At 39.0% G+C, this 15,397-nt stretch overlaps 7 protein-coding genes across 7 annotated transcripts; 5 read left to right on the forward strand and 2 right to left on the reverse strand. All coding sequences in view use genetic code 12, as the record gives it.

Moving 5' to 3' along the window:
* Positions 1 to 649: 649 nt before the first annotated feature.
* CPAR2_210110 (ferric reductase family protein) lies at positions 650 to 2,761 on the forward strand (the record flags this gene model as incomplete). Its single annotated transcript, XM_036809947.1, has 1 exon — positions 650 to 2,761. The coding sequence occupies one exon, from the start codon at positions 650 to 652 to the stop codon at positions 2,759 to 2,761; it is 2,112 nt and encodes a 703-aa protein (XP_036666533.1).
* A 421-nt stretch (positions 2,762 to 3,182) lies between these two features.
* On the forward strand, positions 3,183 to 5,324 carry CPAR2_210120 (ferric reductase family protein; the record flags this gene model as incomplete). The annotated part of the gene is made up of 1 exon (XM_036809948.1): positions 3,183 to 5,324. One exon carries the CDS (start codon positions 3,183 to 3,185, stop codon positions 5,322 to 5,324), a length of 2,142 nt encoding a protein of 713 aa, XP_036666534.1.
* A 39-nt stretch (positions 5,325 to 5,363) lies between these two features.
* Positions 5,364 to 5,792, reverse strand: CPAR2_210130 (sulfiredoxin; the record flags this gene model as incomplete). Its single annotated transcript, XM_036809949.1, has 1 exon — positions 5,364 to 5,792. The coding sequence occupies one exon, from the start codon at positions 5,790 to 5,792 to the stop codon at positions 5,364 to 5,366; it is 429 nt and encodes a 142-aa protein (XP_036666535.1).
* Positions 5,793 to 6,642: 850 nt separating this feature from the next.
* On the forward strand, positions 6,643 to 8,916 carry FRE9 (Fre9p; the record flags this gene model as incomplete). Its single annotated transcript, XM_036809950.1, has 1 exon — positions 6,643 to 8,916. One exon carries the CDS (start codon positions 6,643 to 6,645, stop codon positions 8,914 to 8,916), a length of 2,274 nt encoding a protein of 757 aa, XP_036666536.1.
* Positions 8,917 to 9,979: 1,063 nt separating this feature from the next.
* Positions 9,980 to 11,647, forward strand: CPAR2_210150 (sugar porter family MFS transporter; the record flags this gene model as incomplete). The annotated part of the gene is made up of 1 exon (XM_036809951.1): positions 9,980 to 11,647. The coding sequence occupies one exon, from the start codon at positions 9,980 to 9,982 to the stop codon at positions 11,645 to 11,647; it is 1,668 nt and encodes a 555-aa protein (XP_036666537.1).
* Positions 11,648 to 11,753: 106 nt separating this feature from the next.
* CPAR2_210160 (25S rRNA (adenine2142-N1)-methyltransferase) lies at positions 11,754 to 12,746 on the reverse strand (the record flags this gene model as incomplete). The annotated part of the gene is made up of 1 exon (XM_036809952.1): positions 11,754 to 12,746. One exon carries the CDS (start codon positions 12,744 to 12,746, stop codon positions 11,754 to 11,756), a length of 993 nt encoding a protein of 330 aa, XP_036666538.1.
* A 208-nt stretch (positions 12,747 to 12,954) lies between these two features.
* On the forward strand, positions 12,955 to 15,357 carry MAK5 (putative ATP-dependent RNA helicase; the record flags this gene model as incomplete). The annotated part of the gene is made up of 1 exon (XM_036809953.1): positions 12,955 to 15,357. The coding sequence occupies one exon, from the start codon at positions 12,955 to 12,957 to the stop codon at positions 15,355 to 15,357; it is 2,403 nt and encodes an 800-aa protein (XP_036666539.1).
* Positions 15,358 to 15,397: the final 40 nt, after the last annotated feature.

The following is a 15,397-nucleotide window of genomic DNA, read 5'->3' on the forward strand; positions in this document are numbered from 1 at the left end:
GCACAAGGGGGTAAAACCTCTCTTCTGCCAAGATTTCAAGTTGCCCTAATTTACATTAGGTTGTATAAAAAAAAGTGTTGCAAAACGAATCAGAGATTTTTTAGATAAAATTGAATAGTACTTGACAATTTCGCCTTCATTTTTGCATTGTTTGTTTCTACCAATTAATTGATGATGAAGTTCAGAAGTTATCTGATTGGATCAGTTGGGTTTTGTGTATTCATGCTCTTTTCTATTTGCATCAATTATGGTTCAACAAGTATTGTTCCAATAACAATACTCATTGTGTATCAATCCAGAATTCATTGTAGCATTTCAGACGAATGCATTTATCTTATGCAAATTATTTTGCAATTTATTGTTTTGGCTCTTGTAATCTGGTATTTCCCTAGGTTAGTATAGAGATGGTTTAAGGCAACTTATTGCTCTATAAATATGAGGACATCTCCCTGTTTGATTGACCTAGTATTGATTTCTTAACTCACATATTAAGTCTAGCAACAAATACAACTTACTTGACATGATTCACCGGCTTTCAGTATTTATCTGCTTGCTACTTTGCATTAATCTTTCCGCTGCTCATGGTGAAAGGGACTATGAGGACAATAGAGACAAAAGGTTTTACTATGCTTGCCAATATCAAATGAGAATGGAAGCAAATTTTTGTGGACCAAGAGATAGATCATGTCCTTGCACAAACGAAAATGCATTAGCTACAGTTGCTGGTTGCTTATATTCCATTAATAAAACTGATGAAAAATACTTAGAGCCATGGATCGAAACTTGTGAGCACATGAATGTTACATTGGAAGGCAACTGGTTTGAACAAGCTATTGAATATTACAAAGAGAATGCCAAATCAGCTAAGGAAATCCCAAATTTTAATAGATCAAGACCAATTGATGTTCCTTTCATCTTGAACAGTTCTAGGACTGATGTGTTTCAAGAGTCATACAAAAGATTCTACAACAATCTTTACGATTCAGTCAATTACGGAGCTGGTCTTTTAGGTTACTGGTTATTGGTGTTGCTTTTGGGTGCAATCTTCAACTGGACAAAGTTTTTATTCCCCGGCCTTACAAAGAAGATGACCAACCCAGTGGTCAACTTTTGGAGAGCAAACATTTCATTACCAGCCACTTTCAAGATGAAGAAGCTGCAAGAGCAACAATTTTTGAAATTTTTTGGTTTTTTGATTCCCTCAAGATTCGAGAAGTTGGTTGTCTTCTTATTCTACTGTGTTACCATTTGGATGAATGCAATAAACTTAAAAGCACCTAAAGAGGAAGCCATGTACGGATCCAAATACAGGGCAGAGTTGAGGTATGTTGGTGATAGAACTGGAATCACAGCAACAATGATGATGCCATTGGTGTTCTTGTACGCTGGTAGGAATAACTTTCTTCAATGGTTAGTTGGTTGGGACTATAGTACATTTGTTATGTACCATAGGCACACCGCTCGTATCATGTTTATGTTGGTTGTTGTTCATGCTGTTTGTTATACTGTATTATTCGGAAGCAACTACTCTTGGAGGGTTCAAGCCAAGTACCTCAAATGGGGTATCGTTGCTACAATTTGTGGTGGATTGATCATGGTTCAAGGTATGCTTTACTTGAGAAGAAGATGGTATGAAGTGTTTTTGATTTTGCACATTCTTTTGGCAGTATTTTGGACAGTTGGTGCTTGGATTCATGTTGAAGACTTGGGTTACATCTGGTTGGTTTATCCAGCAGTTGCAGTTTGGTGCTTCGACAGAGCTGTCAGAATTGGACGTTTGTTCTCATTTGGCTTCCCACATGCTGATGTTACCTTGTTGAGTGATGAAACTTTGAAAGTTGTGATCCCAAAGCCAAGTTACTGGAAGTCGGTCCCTGGAGGACATGCATTCATCCATTTCTTGAAGCCAACCTACTTTTGGCAATCCCACCCATTTACATTTACAGACTCAGTTGAAAATAATCATAGTATTGTGTTGTACTGTAAAGTCAAGGGAGGTGTCACTCACAGTTTGTATCAATCATTGGCAAAAGCCCCAGGAAGAACATGCAAAATCAGAGTTAGTGTTGAAGGACCTTATGGTGAGTCTACCGCTGCTAGGTATGCCGACACTGCTGTGTTTATGGCAGGTGGTAATGGTATTCCTGGTATTTACTCTGAAGTCATTGACGTTGCAAAGAGAACAAAGGATGGTCAAAATAAAGTGAAGTTGATGTGGGTTGTTAGAGAATGGAGGTCTCTATATTGGTTCTACGAGGAACTTCTTAATTTAAGAGACACCAAAATTGAAACCACCATCTACATTACTCAACCATCATGCCATGTATTCATTGATGAATTCAATAATAGGTTTCAAGGGTTGGAAAGATTAGAGGAAGATTCGGAGAATTTGGACCATGAAAAGGAATATTCAATCAATGAAGTGGTTCAAGTAGAAGAAAACTCTAGTGACGAGAAGCAAGACTCTATCAAGGAAGTTGCAAAAATTGAGCAAAACTCTTATGATGAAAAGGGGGGTTCAACTCACAGAATTGTTGATATAATCAAAAGGGAGCTTTCTCATGTTATATTCAAAGAAGGTAGACCTTCAATTAAGGATATCATTCCACAAGAAATCCACGAATCGAATGGATCGATTGCATTCGTGACGTGTGGTCATTCGGCTATGGTTGATGAGATTCGTTATTGCTGTGCAAAGAATGTCACCAATCCGGATAAAAAGAGGGTTGACTTTTATGAGCAAGTTCAAGTTTGGGCTTGAGCGTTGCTCCATCCGTCCAGATTTAATTTAAAGTTTATAGGATATAGATAATCAAACAAAACCATTGTAATTTGATTGGAAAAAAACAATTACGAAAAATACTGCACTCTACACTGTAATTTCGGATACACATGGCTGCATTTAAGGTCTACATATCAAGCCACATCTATTCAAGATAGTTTCTTTCGTGATATGGAAGAAGATTTCTCGATCTGAGGCTATTTTGGAAATTTTCTTGTTTTGTGCTGTTTGTCTGGTTTTGTGCTGTTTGTCTGGTTTTTCTTGCAGTTTCATTTTTTAATCTTTGCAACTGCCCTACAGCAAAAGTTACTCCGTTTTTATAAAGATCGGATACAATATCCCCAAAGCTTTTCCCAAATGATACCCGAAACCAGGAAAACTGTCAGTCCTGGCTGCTTAGATGCGTCTTGTTACTTTCATCGCATTGTTTTACTTTGTCGACGCAGCCAATGTTCCAAGATCAAGCAACCTTCCTTGCATTAGGTACAAGGACATGATACCGACATATGCATGCAACTATCAAGTCAATGTTCATGCAAAATACTGCAAAGATACCACAATATACAAAACTAACTCCACCTGTCTATGCAACAATATCAATTGGCTTGCATCGGTCCTTGGATGCTTATCCTGCGCAGGGAACTTGGAAAATAAAAACATTCAAGGCGTAAAGAAGTTTTGTCGAATAAATGGTAGAGTAGAATTGTCTCAGGATCAAGTGTGGTTTGCGTACCAGAGGTTTAATGACACCATTACAAACGCATCACTAACAACACAAGGCACCAACGTCACAATTGACCGCCCTGTTATTTTGCTGTCGCTGGAAGTTGAGCTATATCGAAAAGCTTATGGCAAATACCTTGGCAATTTTGATGACTCGATATACTACGGTGGTGCCATATATGGATACTGGGCAGTTGTGCTTGTGCTAGCGGCAACAATAAATTGGAGTAATTGCATATTTCAGAACCGTGCAAATTCGAGCAAACGCTGCACTAGACTAGTTGAAAGTTATTTACTTTTACCAGCACTTGCATCAAAGGCACATGCTGAAACACTATCATTGGGGCCGATAGAAGCGACAATTCCCTCTAGACTTGAAGCTTTGATTTTGGGTATGTTTGCTGTGTTATTGACGACAATGACCTTTATAAATACAGAGCCCGTGGATGATGATCCTATATATTACACTAAAAACCATGGGCAATTAAGATATCTAATTGACAGATCTGGAATCATTTCGACAATGTTGGCACCCTTGGTGGTTATGTTTGCTTCGCGGAATAACTTGCTTCAATGGCTAACCAAATGGCAATATGCAAGGTTTTTAACCTTTCATCGATGGGTGGCGAGAGTAATGTTTGTGTTGACAGTAGTACACGCCGCAGGGTATACGAAATTACTAGGATCATTTTATCTCGGCGAGATGGAGGCTGCATACTCAAAAGCTGGAGTTGTTGCAATAGTGGCAAGCTCATTGATGCTAGTGCAAGGAGTACTTTACGTGAGAAGACGCTGGTACGAAACATTTCAAGTCATGCACTTTGTGTTGGGCTTGTGCTGGCTCGTGGGATGTGCGATCCATGTGAATGAGTTGGGCTTCGTCTACTTCGTTTACCCCGTTGCCATTATCTGGGGTACTGACAGACTTGTTCGGATCACTCGCATACTACATTTCGGATTTCCTGTAGCTGATTTGCAATTGATTGCAAATGACTTGATCAAAATTGAGATACCAGTTCCTAAATCATGGCAGCTTCGGGGCACCATTGGATATGCTTTCATTCATGTTTTGAAACCAAAATACTTTTGGCAATCCCATTCTTTCACTTTCATGCACTCACCTACCTCTCAAAAGCGCATGGTTTGCTATTGTAAAGTGAAAACTGGTCTTACAAGTGATCTACATTTGAACTTACTATCTGAGGTAAATAATAATGCTCGAATTAAAGTGGGCGTTGAAGGGCCGTATGAAGTTACTTCACGCATTGTTCAAACAAATCTCATGGTTTTTGTTGCAGGTGGTAGTGGGATAGCTGGTATTTATCAAGAGGTGGCTTTTCAAATTAAAGGGCTCGTGCAAAATCCTCCCAACTGCATTAAGTTGATATGGGTAGTGAGGGACTCTTCATCCGTGAATTGGTTTCACGCTGAGTTGCAAGCTTTACAAGAAGCATCAGTGCATGTCATGGTGTATATCACTCATGGAGCAGAGATGACACCTGTATCCCGTTTGGCGACAGATGAAAAAGGAATTGGCTCTGGAAAGAATTCGTTACGACCTACACCTAGCCTAACGCCACTGGATGGTGGCGCCAGTACGTCGTTAAGTGACTTGATGTCAATCACGTTTCTTTATGGCCGGCCGGACCTTATTCAATTGGTGACCACCAGCGTCACAGAGTGTGAAAGCTCGGTCTCATTCACCACGTGTGGGCATCCAGGAATGGTTGACGATTTAAGAGCTGCTGTTTGCCAATGTATGAAAAACACCCCGAATAAGACTATTTATTTCTACGACCAATTACAAGTATGGGTATGAAACAACTTTTTATTTTACTATACACAATCAAAGTAAAATCTATACCGATTGATCTCCTTCATCTTGCTTCTCTTCATCTTGTTTAGCTAAATCCTCAAATATAGAATGGACAGAAGAGCCCAAGTACAATTCCAATGTTTTTTTGGTTGCAGGTATTATCCTACTCTTGACCATTATTTCTTTACAATTATCCTCTTGGCTTAGTCTATCGTATGCTTGGAATCTGTGACACCCACCAAAAGCAAAATAATAAGTTTTACCTTTCTCTCTAACTTTGAAAACGTCAATTGGGGGTAGTTCACCCTCAGTGATGTCTTCAACCTTACAAGTAGCGGATCCCATGGGTACACCCTTCAACGTTGAAACCATCGCGTCTATCTTTTGATGGTCCAAAACCGGTGGGATTGGTCTTTTGATCTCGTGTAATGGAACATATTCTTCCTTCAATCCTCTTGTTTGAATCGACATAGTAGCTTCTTTCTTGATGTTGTGAAAAAATGTAATAAAAATGGGTAAATTGGGAAATGTGATGTTTTGTAGGTTTATATGTGGCTGCAAATATTAATAAGAGCCATCACGCATTGCTTTGTAATGAGTCGGCGAATCTATTTTCAAACGACCGCCGCGCATATTGCTTCCATAAAATAATCGAGCATGATACACGACCCTTTTGTGTGAATAATTTGAGAAGGTAATTGTTTCCTCCACTGCTTCATTGTCCCAAAATGAGTGCATTTCAAAGCTATAGTAAAGTATTAGTACGCCGTGTAGGAACGAGTCTTTCCACCCTCTCACACGTGTAAAATGTGGTGATATATGAGAATAGTGAAAAGTTCACCGATACGGAAATGGTAGCGGCACTTCTCTGTTCCATTTTCGTAATGAGTATCAAGTAAAGCCACAACCACAATGTGCAGAAAGAATCACCTTTATGCGTAAAAGCACTTTGCGAAACCGATACAGCCGATGAAACCTTTATAACGGCACTTGTCTCTACTGCCAGTTTACCTTTTTTGAGTGTAAAAGTGTGGCACATACTGTGATTGTGGTTCCTCCTTATCTATAAAATCATTGGTCCACAGTGATACCCAATATGCAGTCTAAATCTATTCGTATCTCATTAAGCATTGGGAGAATTCATGAGCCAATTTCTTTTTTTTTTTTATGCACTCGTACTTTTGTCTTTTTTTTTTTTTTATCTATTTGATCAATTTGCTTAGAACATCACCTTATATATATAAAGATCCAACGATTGTTCTTTTGGGTCCACTGCTATTCAATCATCAGAGCAGTAGGAGAGCTTTGCATTTGGTGTCAAATGTATGGACTTGCCTTATACCTTTCCATTGTGTTTGGAATATTGTTATTCCCATTCCTCATACCCATCAGATCAAAGAATGCCACTCATCGAATATTGAAAAGAATCCTTACCATCACATTTATCTTATCTTTACTAGCAGCAATAGCACCCGAAACCGCAAGAATAGGAGCTCCTTTCCACAAATATGGGCCATCAAAAATTGCATTTTTTGGATGTAACTATCAAATACAATTGACTACAGCTCGCTTCTGTGAACTTAACTCAACTTTTGAATGGTGTTACTGTAACAACTTCGATGCGTTTGCCACCATTGCTCATTGTTATCAAGAGGGCCATCCAGATCAAGTAAGGTCGTTGTTGGAAATGTGTCAACAATACAATAGAGCAATTACCCGTGACACATTGGTCAATGCTTATGCCTATTATGATAGTCATGCAAAATCGATTCAGGATATTCCCAATTTTCAGCCAAACACAATTGTTGACTTCCCTGTAAAGTTGAACACAACGGAAACGTACCTTTTCAAGGATGCTTACGACAATTTTTTGGGGAATTTTGACTTGTCCATTGATTATGGAGCATATTTGGTTCTTTACTGGGTCGTTGTGTTTACCTTGGCTTCAGTTGGTAATTGGTCAAAAATTCATTTTCATGGGGTAAACAGAAAGTTGACTGATCCTTTTTCTAACTGGTTTAGAAAGTTGATCTCATTACCTGCAACTGGTCGCAAGAGAAAGACCAACGAAAGACGATTTGCTTTCGTGTTGGACCTTTTGGTCCCAACAAGAGCCGAAACATTAATATTGACAACATTTTTGGGCTTGTCTTTATATTTATTGAACAAAAACATTGGTTATATTGAAGGTGATCCCTTATTTCCTAGCAAGAAATTGGCATATCTCAGGCATTACGCAGTCCGGGCAAGCATATTATCCAGCTCCATGATGCCCTTGCTCATACTTTTTGGAGGCCGAAATAATTTTTTGCAATGGGTTACTAGGTGGGATTACTCGACATTTATCACATTGCATAGATGGATATCAAGACTAGTTGTTGTGTTTATCATCATACACTCATTCAATTACGGCGAGTATATGAGGATTAGAGGGGCAGAGGTTCAGCCTTACATTTATTATGGGGTCGCAGGTACCTATGCCGGAATTGTGATCTTAATTCAGGGACTATTGGTTTTGCGAAGAAAGTGGTATGAGGCGTTTTTATTAATTCATATTGTGTTTGCTGCTATTTTCATCTTTGGAGCTTGGATTCATGTCGAGCAATTATATTGTGTATGGTTCTACTATGTATCAGCTATGATCTGGGCTTTTGACCGAATTATCAGAGTTTGCCGGCTTTGGTCTTTTGGCTTTCCTGAAGCTAAAGTATACCTTCTAGCAGATGACACGTTGAAGATAAGAGTACCAAAACCGCTTGATTGGGAGGCGGTCCCTGGTGGACATGCCTTCATACACTTTTTGCGTCCAAGCTGTTTCTGGCAATCGCATCCGTTCACATACACAGCTACGGATGACGAAATAGTGTTATTCATCAAAGTCAAGAAAGGTGTGACCCAGTCAATGTCCAATTACTTACAAACTCACAAGGACAAATACACAAAGATTCGTGTTGCCATCGAAGGGTCGTACGGAGAACTGACACCAGCTGATAAATACAGTACTGCTGTGTTTGTAGCTGGAGGTAACGGGATACCAGGTATTTATGCTGAAGCCATGGACTTGATGAAGCGAGATTCAAAACATAGAGTAAAGTTGGTGTGGGTAGTGAGGGAATTTGCGTCCTTGTTTTGGTTTTATGAGGAGTTGTTGCAGCTACGAGGCAAAGATGTTGACACCACAATTTATGTCACGAGACCAAACATTCCTATAAAAGCGGATGATTTCTACCGACGGGTCAAGTCACTTGAGACTGATGGCTTACTTGACAATAATGAGTTAACACCATTAACTAAAGTCCCCAAAAGGGGGTTGGAAACAGGAGATAATTCATACCTGCTCACACCATCCGATGAGGAGATTGAGTTTGACCTGAAAATTAAGCAAGAGTTGGCGCATATATCGTTTGTTGAGTCTAGACCGGACATTAACGAAATTGTAGTAACAAGCATAGAGGAATCAATGGGATCGGTATGCTTTGTTACATGTGGGCACCCTGCTATGGTTGATGATTTGAGAGCATCTGTGGTATGCCATATAAATAATCCAGATCGTAAGCGGATCGACTATTTCGAGCAGTTACAAGTTTGGGCCTAAGATATAGATGTTTATAGAGATTGGACTTTAATGATTCAAAGATTATTATGAATGTTTTCACATAGGCGTTGAAGCAACATCTCTATACAGCACAATACATGTGCGTTAACAGGCAGGGAATTTTACTGAGGCCTCACCTTCCCAAGGTTTTGCCAAGCGTTTGCTATAGTCGCCATATTCTTGCATTTTGCGGTAACTTTTTTAATTTGAGTTTAATACAACAAGGTAACATTTCGTTTAGCAATGGCTTTTGTGATGAAATTTCGAGATGATGATGCTGAAAGAGATTTCACGCTGATATACTGGAGAGAAGGGTCTTTGATGGAGATGACTATTTGCAACTGCAAAGCTTCCATGCATGAAATGAAAATTCTTCGCCTACGAGATTAGGTTTTTATTTAGGTGTATGCTGCCATACAAGCTGTAGCATCAGGACGAACAATATAGTGAGGACTCAGCAAAGAAATTCTCTGTTCATATATTTTCTTCAACTCTTATTACCCTAAATGCGTTATTTGACACATATTTATTACTTTGAAACCTTTGCTGGAATGATGTAGTAGACTCATTCTTCTCTTGAAGCCTTTAAGTATCTTACGAGATCACACTAAGAGTCTACCATTATGTCGTGTCAGGTGTATATTTCAACTTTATCACTCGATGAGGTAATGCCATCGACATGTACTTAGTTAATCTGATTTTAGGTTTTGTGTAACATCTTTTGATGTTACAGTTGACCTTGTGGCGACGTTGCAAGAGCGACTAAGTATTGGTTAGCATCACAAAATGTATAGAATTGGTGCGGCGATTCCTTCAAAAGCCAAGAACTAAGAGCACGAAAGAGAGTAATGCAAACAATCAAAGAATGAAATCACCGAATTTTTGAAACCATTAAAAATTGTGCTCCCAGTAAATTTTGAAATGCGTAATGAATATATATATTGATTTAATATAAAGGCTTAAAATTTCCTAAACACCCAAAACCATTTTTAGTGTATAAGTATTCTCTAATATAGTTTTTCACGGCCTCCAGCTTTGCCATAAAATTCCAGCTGAAGTGTAAATGACACCAGAAGAGAACTTTAAAGAGAGCGATGAGTCCAGAAGCATCATCGAAGACACTCCAAAAGACGAATCTTTGGATAATAAAGACACTCGCAGTTTGGAAGTAAATGCGGTTGAAGCGTTGGAGAGCAAATCATACAAAGATTATATTTGGATCACAATTCTATGTTTCATGATCGCCTTTGGGGGATTTGTATTTGGCTATGATACAGGAACAATTTCTGGGTTTGTCAATATGACTGATTTCATCGACAGGTTTGGCCAATTGAACGACAATGGGGAAAGATATTTGAGCAACATACGAACTGGATTGATTATTTCAATCTTCAATATTGGATGTTGCATTGGTGGATTGGTTTTCTCCAAAGTTGGAGACATATACGGACGAAGGATTGGATTGATGTTCTCCATGGTTATTTATATCATTGGTATCATTGTTCAAATTTCGTCACAAACCCACTGGTACCAGATTTGCATTGGCCGTGCTATTACGGGACTATCTGTCGGTACAGTTTCTGTCATTTCTCCCATGTTTATTTCCGAATCTTCACCAAAAGTGTTGCGCGGTACTTTGGTTTGTTGTTTCCAATTGTGTATAACTTTGGGCATTTTCATTGGTTATTGCTGCACCTATGGTACTAAGAAGTTGACAAACTCGGCCCAATGGAGAATTCCTCTTGGATTATGTTTTCTTTGGGCAATTTTTTTGGGGGTGGGTATGTTGTTTATGCCAGAATCACCAAGATACTTGGTTGAAAAGAAACGTATTGAGGATGCAAGAGCATCAATTGCAAAGTCAAACAAATTGGCAATTGATAATAAGGTGGTGAGCTTGGAGTTGCAGTTGATCCAAGCTGGTATTGATAGGGAAGAAATGGCAGGAACCGCATCTTGGAAGGAGTTAATCACTGGTAAGCCAGCAATTTTGAAAAGAGTCCTCACTGGTATCGCATTAGCATCGTTGCAACAATTGACGGGTAACAATTACTTTTTCTACTTTGCAACAACAATATTCAAGGCAGTGGGGTTGGAAGATTCATTCAAAACGTCGATGATTTTGGGGTGTGTTAATTTTCTTTCCACTTTTGTCAATATTTGGGCCATTGAAAGGTTTGGAAGAAGACTCTGCTTGTTGATTGGGTCAACCGGTATGTTTATCTGCTTTGTCATCTATTCCGTTCTTGGGTCAACAAACTTATATGAAACTAGTGATTTCCAAAACTCCCCAACCCATTTGCCAACAGGAAGAGCCATGATTTTCATCACTTGCTTGTACATATTCTTTTTTGCATCCACTTGGGCCGGTGGTGTTTATGCAATCTTGTCGGAAACTTATCCATTGAGAGTCAGATCCAAAGCAATGGCTGTTGCCATCGGATCAAATTGGATCTGGGGGTTCTTGATTTCATTTACATCATCGTTTATCATCAACTCCATCCACTTTTACTACGGTTTTGTTTTCACTGGATGCCTTGCAGTGTCTGTGGTGTTTGTGTACTTTTGCATCATGGAAACCAAAGGATTAACATTGGAGGAAGTTGATGAAATGTATTCGCAAGGTATATTGCCTTGGAGGTCGGAGAGTTGGGTACCACCCTCACAGGAGGAAATGGCTACAGCAACAGGGTATGCAAAACCAAAGCATGAACATGTTTCTGACGCTTAGGATGCTTCAATGCACTGGGATAACAATTAATACGTAGTGGTCTAGCAGTGAATACACAAACTAGTGATGAATGCTGTACAACAACCAACCCGGATTCCAAAACTGTTTATAAGGTGATGCAAAAGTTATTTCGTTGCGATCCAGATTGTAGTTCCATTTTGGGGAATTTTACATCTTCAACCACTTTGCCGTTCCAATCAAATAGCCAATATGCCACTTTCTTGGCTTCGTAAAAAAACGTCTGTGTAAACCCTAACGACGACATGATATTGTGTAGCCTATCGCCATTGAAATAGCGTGAATTCTTTACACATGGTAATGGTAGTACAAGAAACAAACTGCTCAAAGTTTCATTTTTGGGTGATTTCAAAAATTCCGTGATTCGAACCAACATATCTCCTCTTTCCTTTGGAGAAGGAACGAAATTTATCACAAGGGAGCAAGAGATCAAATTGAACTTTTCTGATTCAGTTGTGGGCAAAGGTCGCTTCATGAAATCTTGTTGTTCAATGGCGGGATCCTGTGAATTCAAATCAATTTTGCAAACTGAGGTGAAAATCCCACTTGTTGAGATGACATTGTGTGGACTGAGACATCCGATTTCCAAAGCATTTACATTTGACAACCTCGATTTGTAGTTTTCATCTCTTAACCACTCAATAAGCTTCTTCGATGAGTCTCCTCCTCTTTTACCAGTTTGACCTTGAGTTGAAGCACATTGGTAAACCTCTATGCCACCTCTTTGCTCAATTTCTGAATCAATCTTTGCTAGGATTCTGATCAAATCAGATTTAGTTAGCCTGTTGTCTATTCGGTACACCTCATTGTCGCTGTATTTGGCGGGAACTTTGAACGTTTTGAACTCAGCCTGATACAAATTGTCTTTTTTTAGTTTGTCATAACTCTCTCCGAAAAAACCTGGACTGATCCCCAATTTTGTTAAGATCTTGTGCTTGCTTTTTTGTAGAACGTGAAACCGTCGAATTATTTGTCTAGTATGTTCTGGTTTCAATGTCTTTTGTTTCGTTAAAGCGCTCTTTCCAGTAATAGATCTTGATCGCGTGAGGAGACCGCTTCCGGGTTTTTTTGCTTTTGCCATAGCTCACTATGATAAGCCTGAATGTATTGCTATGTAATATTGTTTGGGGATCAAAGTCAAGGTTGGGTAGGGGAAGAATTGATGTTGAACTTTCAACGTTCCTCCATTTTGTGTATACTTTATTTCAGATGAGATGCCGAAATATTTATTATCAACTCTACTTTTTCAAGAGGACAATTTCCATCCCAACAACCACCCCCTTTCCAACATGGCCAATAATAAACCCAGTAAGAAACAGCAGAAAAAGCCAGGCAAAATATTTAAGCCTAGAAAGCCACCCACCTTGAAGCAAAAACTCAAAAAGGAGTCCAAGGTGGTCAAAATCAATGACTTAGCTTGGAAACCAGTGGAGATTCCCGATAACTTAGGAGACTATACAGGCTTTTTTGGATTAGAGGAAATTGACGGAGTTGATGTTGAAGTTGTTGATGGGAAGCCACAGTTTGTCATAAAGGATGACAAGGCAGAGGATAAGAAAGCCGACAAGGTGGATGAGATCAAAACTCCATCACATGATGAACAGAGTGATGATGATGAAGTGATTGACGAGGAAGATTTTACTGGATTTGATAATGATAATCAAGAAGAAGAGCCAGATGTTTCCAAGACTGACATCCTTGCAACAGAAGAACCAAGTAATGCTAATGACAACGACGAGTTATCTGAATTGAAACACAATGTCTTTGCCAACCTTGATTTGCCCATGCCTGATGATAATGATATTGATCTACCACAATGGTCGGCAAATGAAATTGGGGTTTCACTTAGCCCCTATACATTGAATGGTCTTGCAAACTTAAACTTCACCAAACCCACGCCAATCCAAAAAAGGACCATTCCCATTGCGATTGAGGGCAAAGATGTAGTTGGTAAAGCAACAACAGGTTCAGGTAAGACTTTGGCTTATGGGATCCCAATCCTTGAGAAGTATCTACAATCCTTGGATTTGGTGAAGCAGAATGTTAAAGACCAGAAAATCAACCGTCCCAATGGTATCATCTTTACGCCAACGCGTGAATTGGCCCATCAAGTAGTTGATCATTTAAACAAATTAGCGCAATACTCACCTCTTTCAGTAAGAGGAATAGTTAGCGTTACGGGTGGACTAGCAATACAAAAACAACAACGGTTACTCAAAATGGGTCCTGGAATCATCGTGGCGACGCCAGGGAGATTTTTGGAATTGTGTGAAAATGATTCAGAATTAATGAAAAGGATGAGTTTGACTGATATCATTGTCCTAGATGAAGCTGATCGATTATTACAAGATGGCCATTTCGAAGAATTTGAAAAAATTTTGGAGTTGCTTGGTAAAACCAGACCCAAGAATAAAAACGTTGATTGGAAATGGCAGACGTTGGTGTTTAGTGCTACTTTTTCACGAGACTTGTTTGGTAAATTAGACAAGCAACAGAAACCTAAAGCCAAAAACCAAAAACAACAAATTGATGGTAATAGTTTAGTCCAAAATGATGAAATTATCGAATTATTGAATGAAAAATTGCATTTCAAGGACAAGAAACCGGTTTTGATTGATGCCAATCCCAAAGAAATTGTTTCTGGACAAATTACTGAAGCTTTAGTTGAATGTGGTGCTACTGAACGTGATTTGTACTTGTATTACTTTTTGTTGATGTATAAAGGGTCAACTTTGGTATTTGCAAATTCCATCGATTCAGTAAAACGATTGGTGCCATTACTTGAAAACTTGAAAATCCCTGCATTTGCCATCCACTCATCAATGGAACAAAAGCAAAGATTGAGATCATTAGAAAGATTCAAAGCAGCACTTGAAAAAAATGAAACTGCTGTATTGGTGGCATCTGATGTTGCTGCAAGAGGATTGGATATACCCAAAATTGATCATGTTGCTCATTATCATTTGCCCAGATCGGCCGATGTATATATTCACCGATCGGGAAGAACTGCAAGAGCTGGTAGGGAAGGTGTTTCTGTTATGTTTTGCTCACCGCAGGAAGCTTCAGGACCATTGAGGAAATTGCGTAAAATTGTAGCGTCAAATGCAAGTAACAAAAAGTTGAGCACTCACAATGATGTCAAGTTGCTACCTATTGAGATGGATTTGGTTGGACAGTTGAGACCTAGGGTCGAATTAGCTGGCAAATTGGCTGATGCTAGAATTTCTTCAACCGCTACTCGAAAGGAAGATTCATGGGTCAAGCAAGCTGCCGAAGACTTGGGTGTGGAAGATTTGCATGATTTGGATGAATTTGAAGATGATATAATAAAGAAACAGAGGAAAAGACAAGAGGGTAAGAAATTGACCAAAAATGAGCAGAATAGGTACAAGTTTGAGTTAAGGGAGTTGTTGGCTAAACCTATTAGGAAGCAAAATCGAAGATCATATTTAACTAGTGGGTTACACAACTTGGCGCATCAAATGGTTACTGGTAAACATCATGAAGATGTGGTTGGTCATGAGAAAGTTAATGCCTTGAATGATTTGCAAAAAAACGGTAGCAAGATCAAACCCGTTAGTAATGATCAAAAATTGAACAAGATTGTCAAATTAAAAGAGGCCAAACAAACCAAAAAGGATCAGAAAAAGGAGGCTAAACAAAAAAGACAGCAATTAAGAGGTGGTAAATAAAGTTTACCCGCAATTTCTTTTGGTTTCTTTCATCTATAAT

This window comes from Candida parapsilosis, contig 005809, assembly GCF_000182765.1.
Source record: "Candida parapsilosis strain CDC317 annotated contig 005809".
NCBI lineage: Eukaryota > Fungi > Ascomycota > Pichiomycetes > Serinales > Debaryomycetaceae > Lodderomyces > Lodderomyces parapsilosis.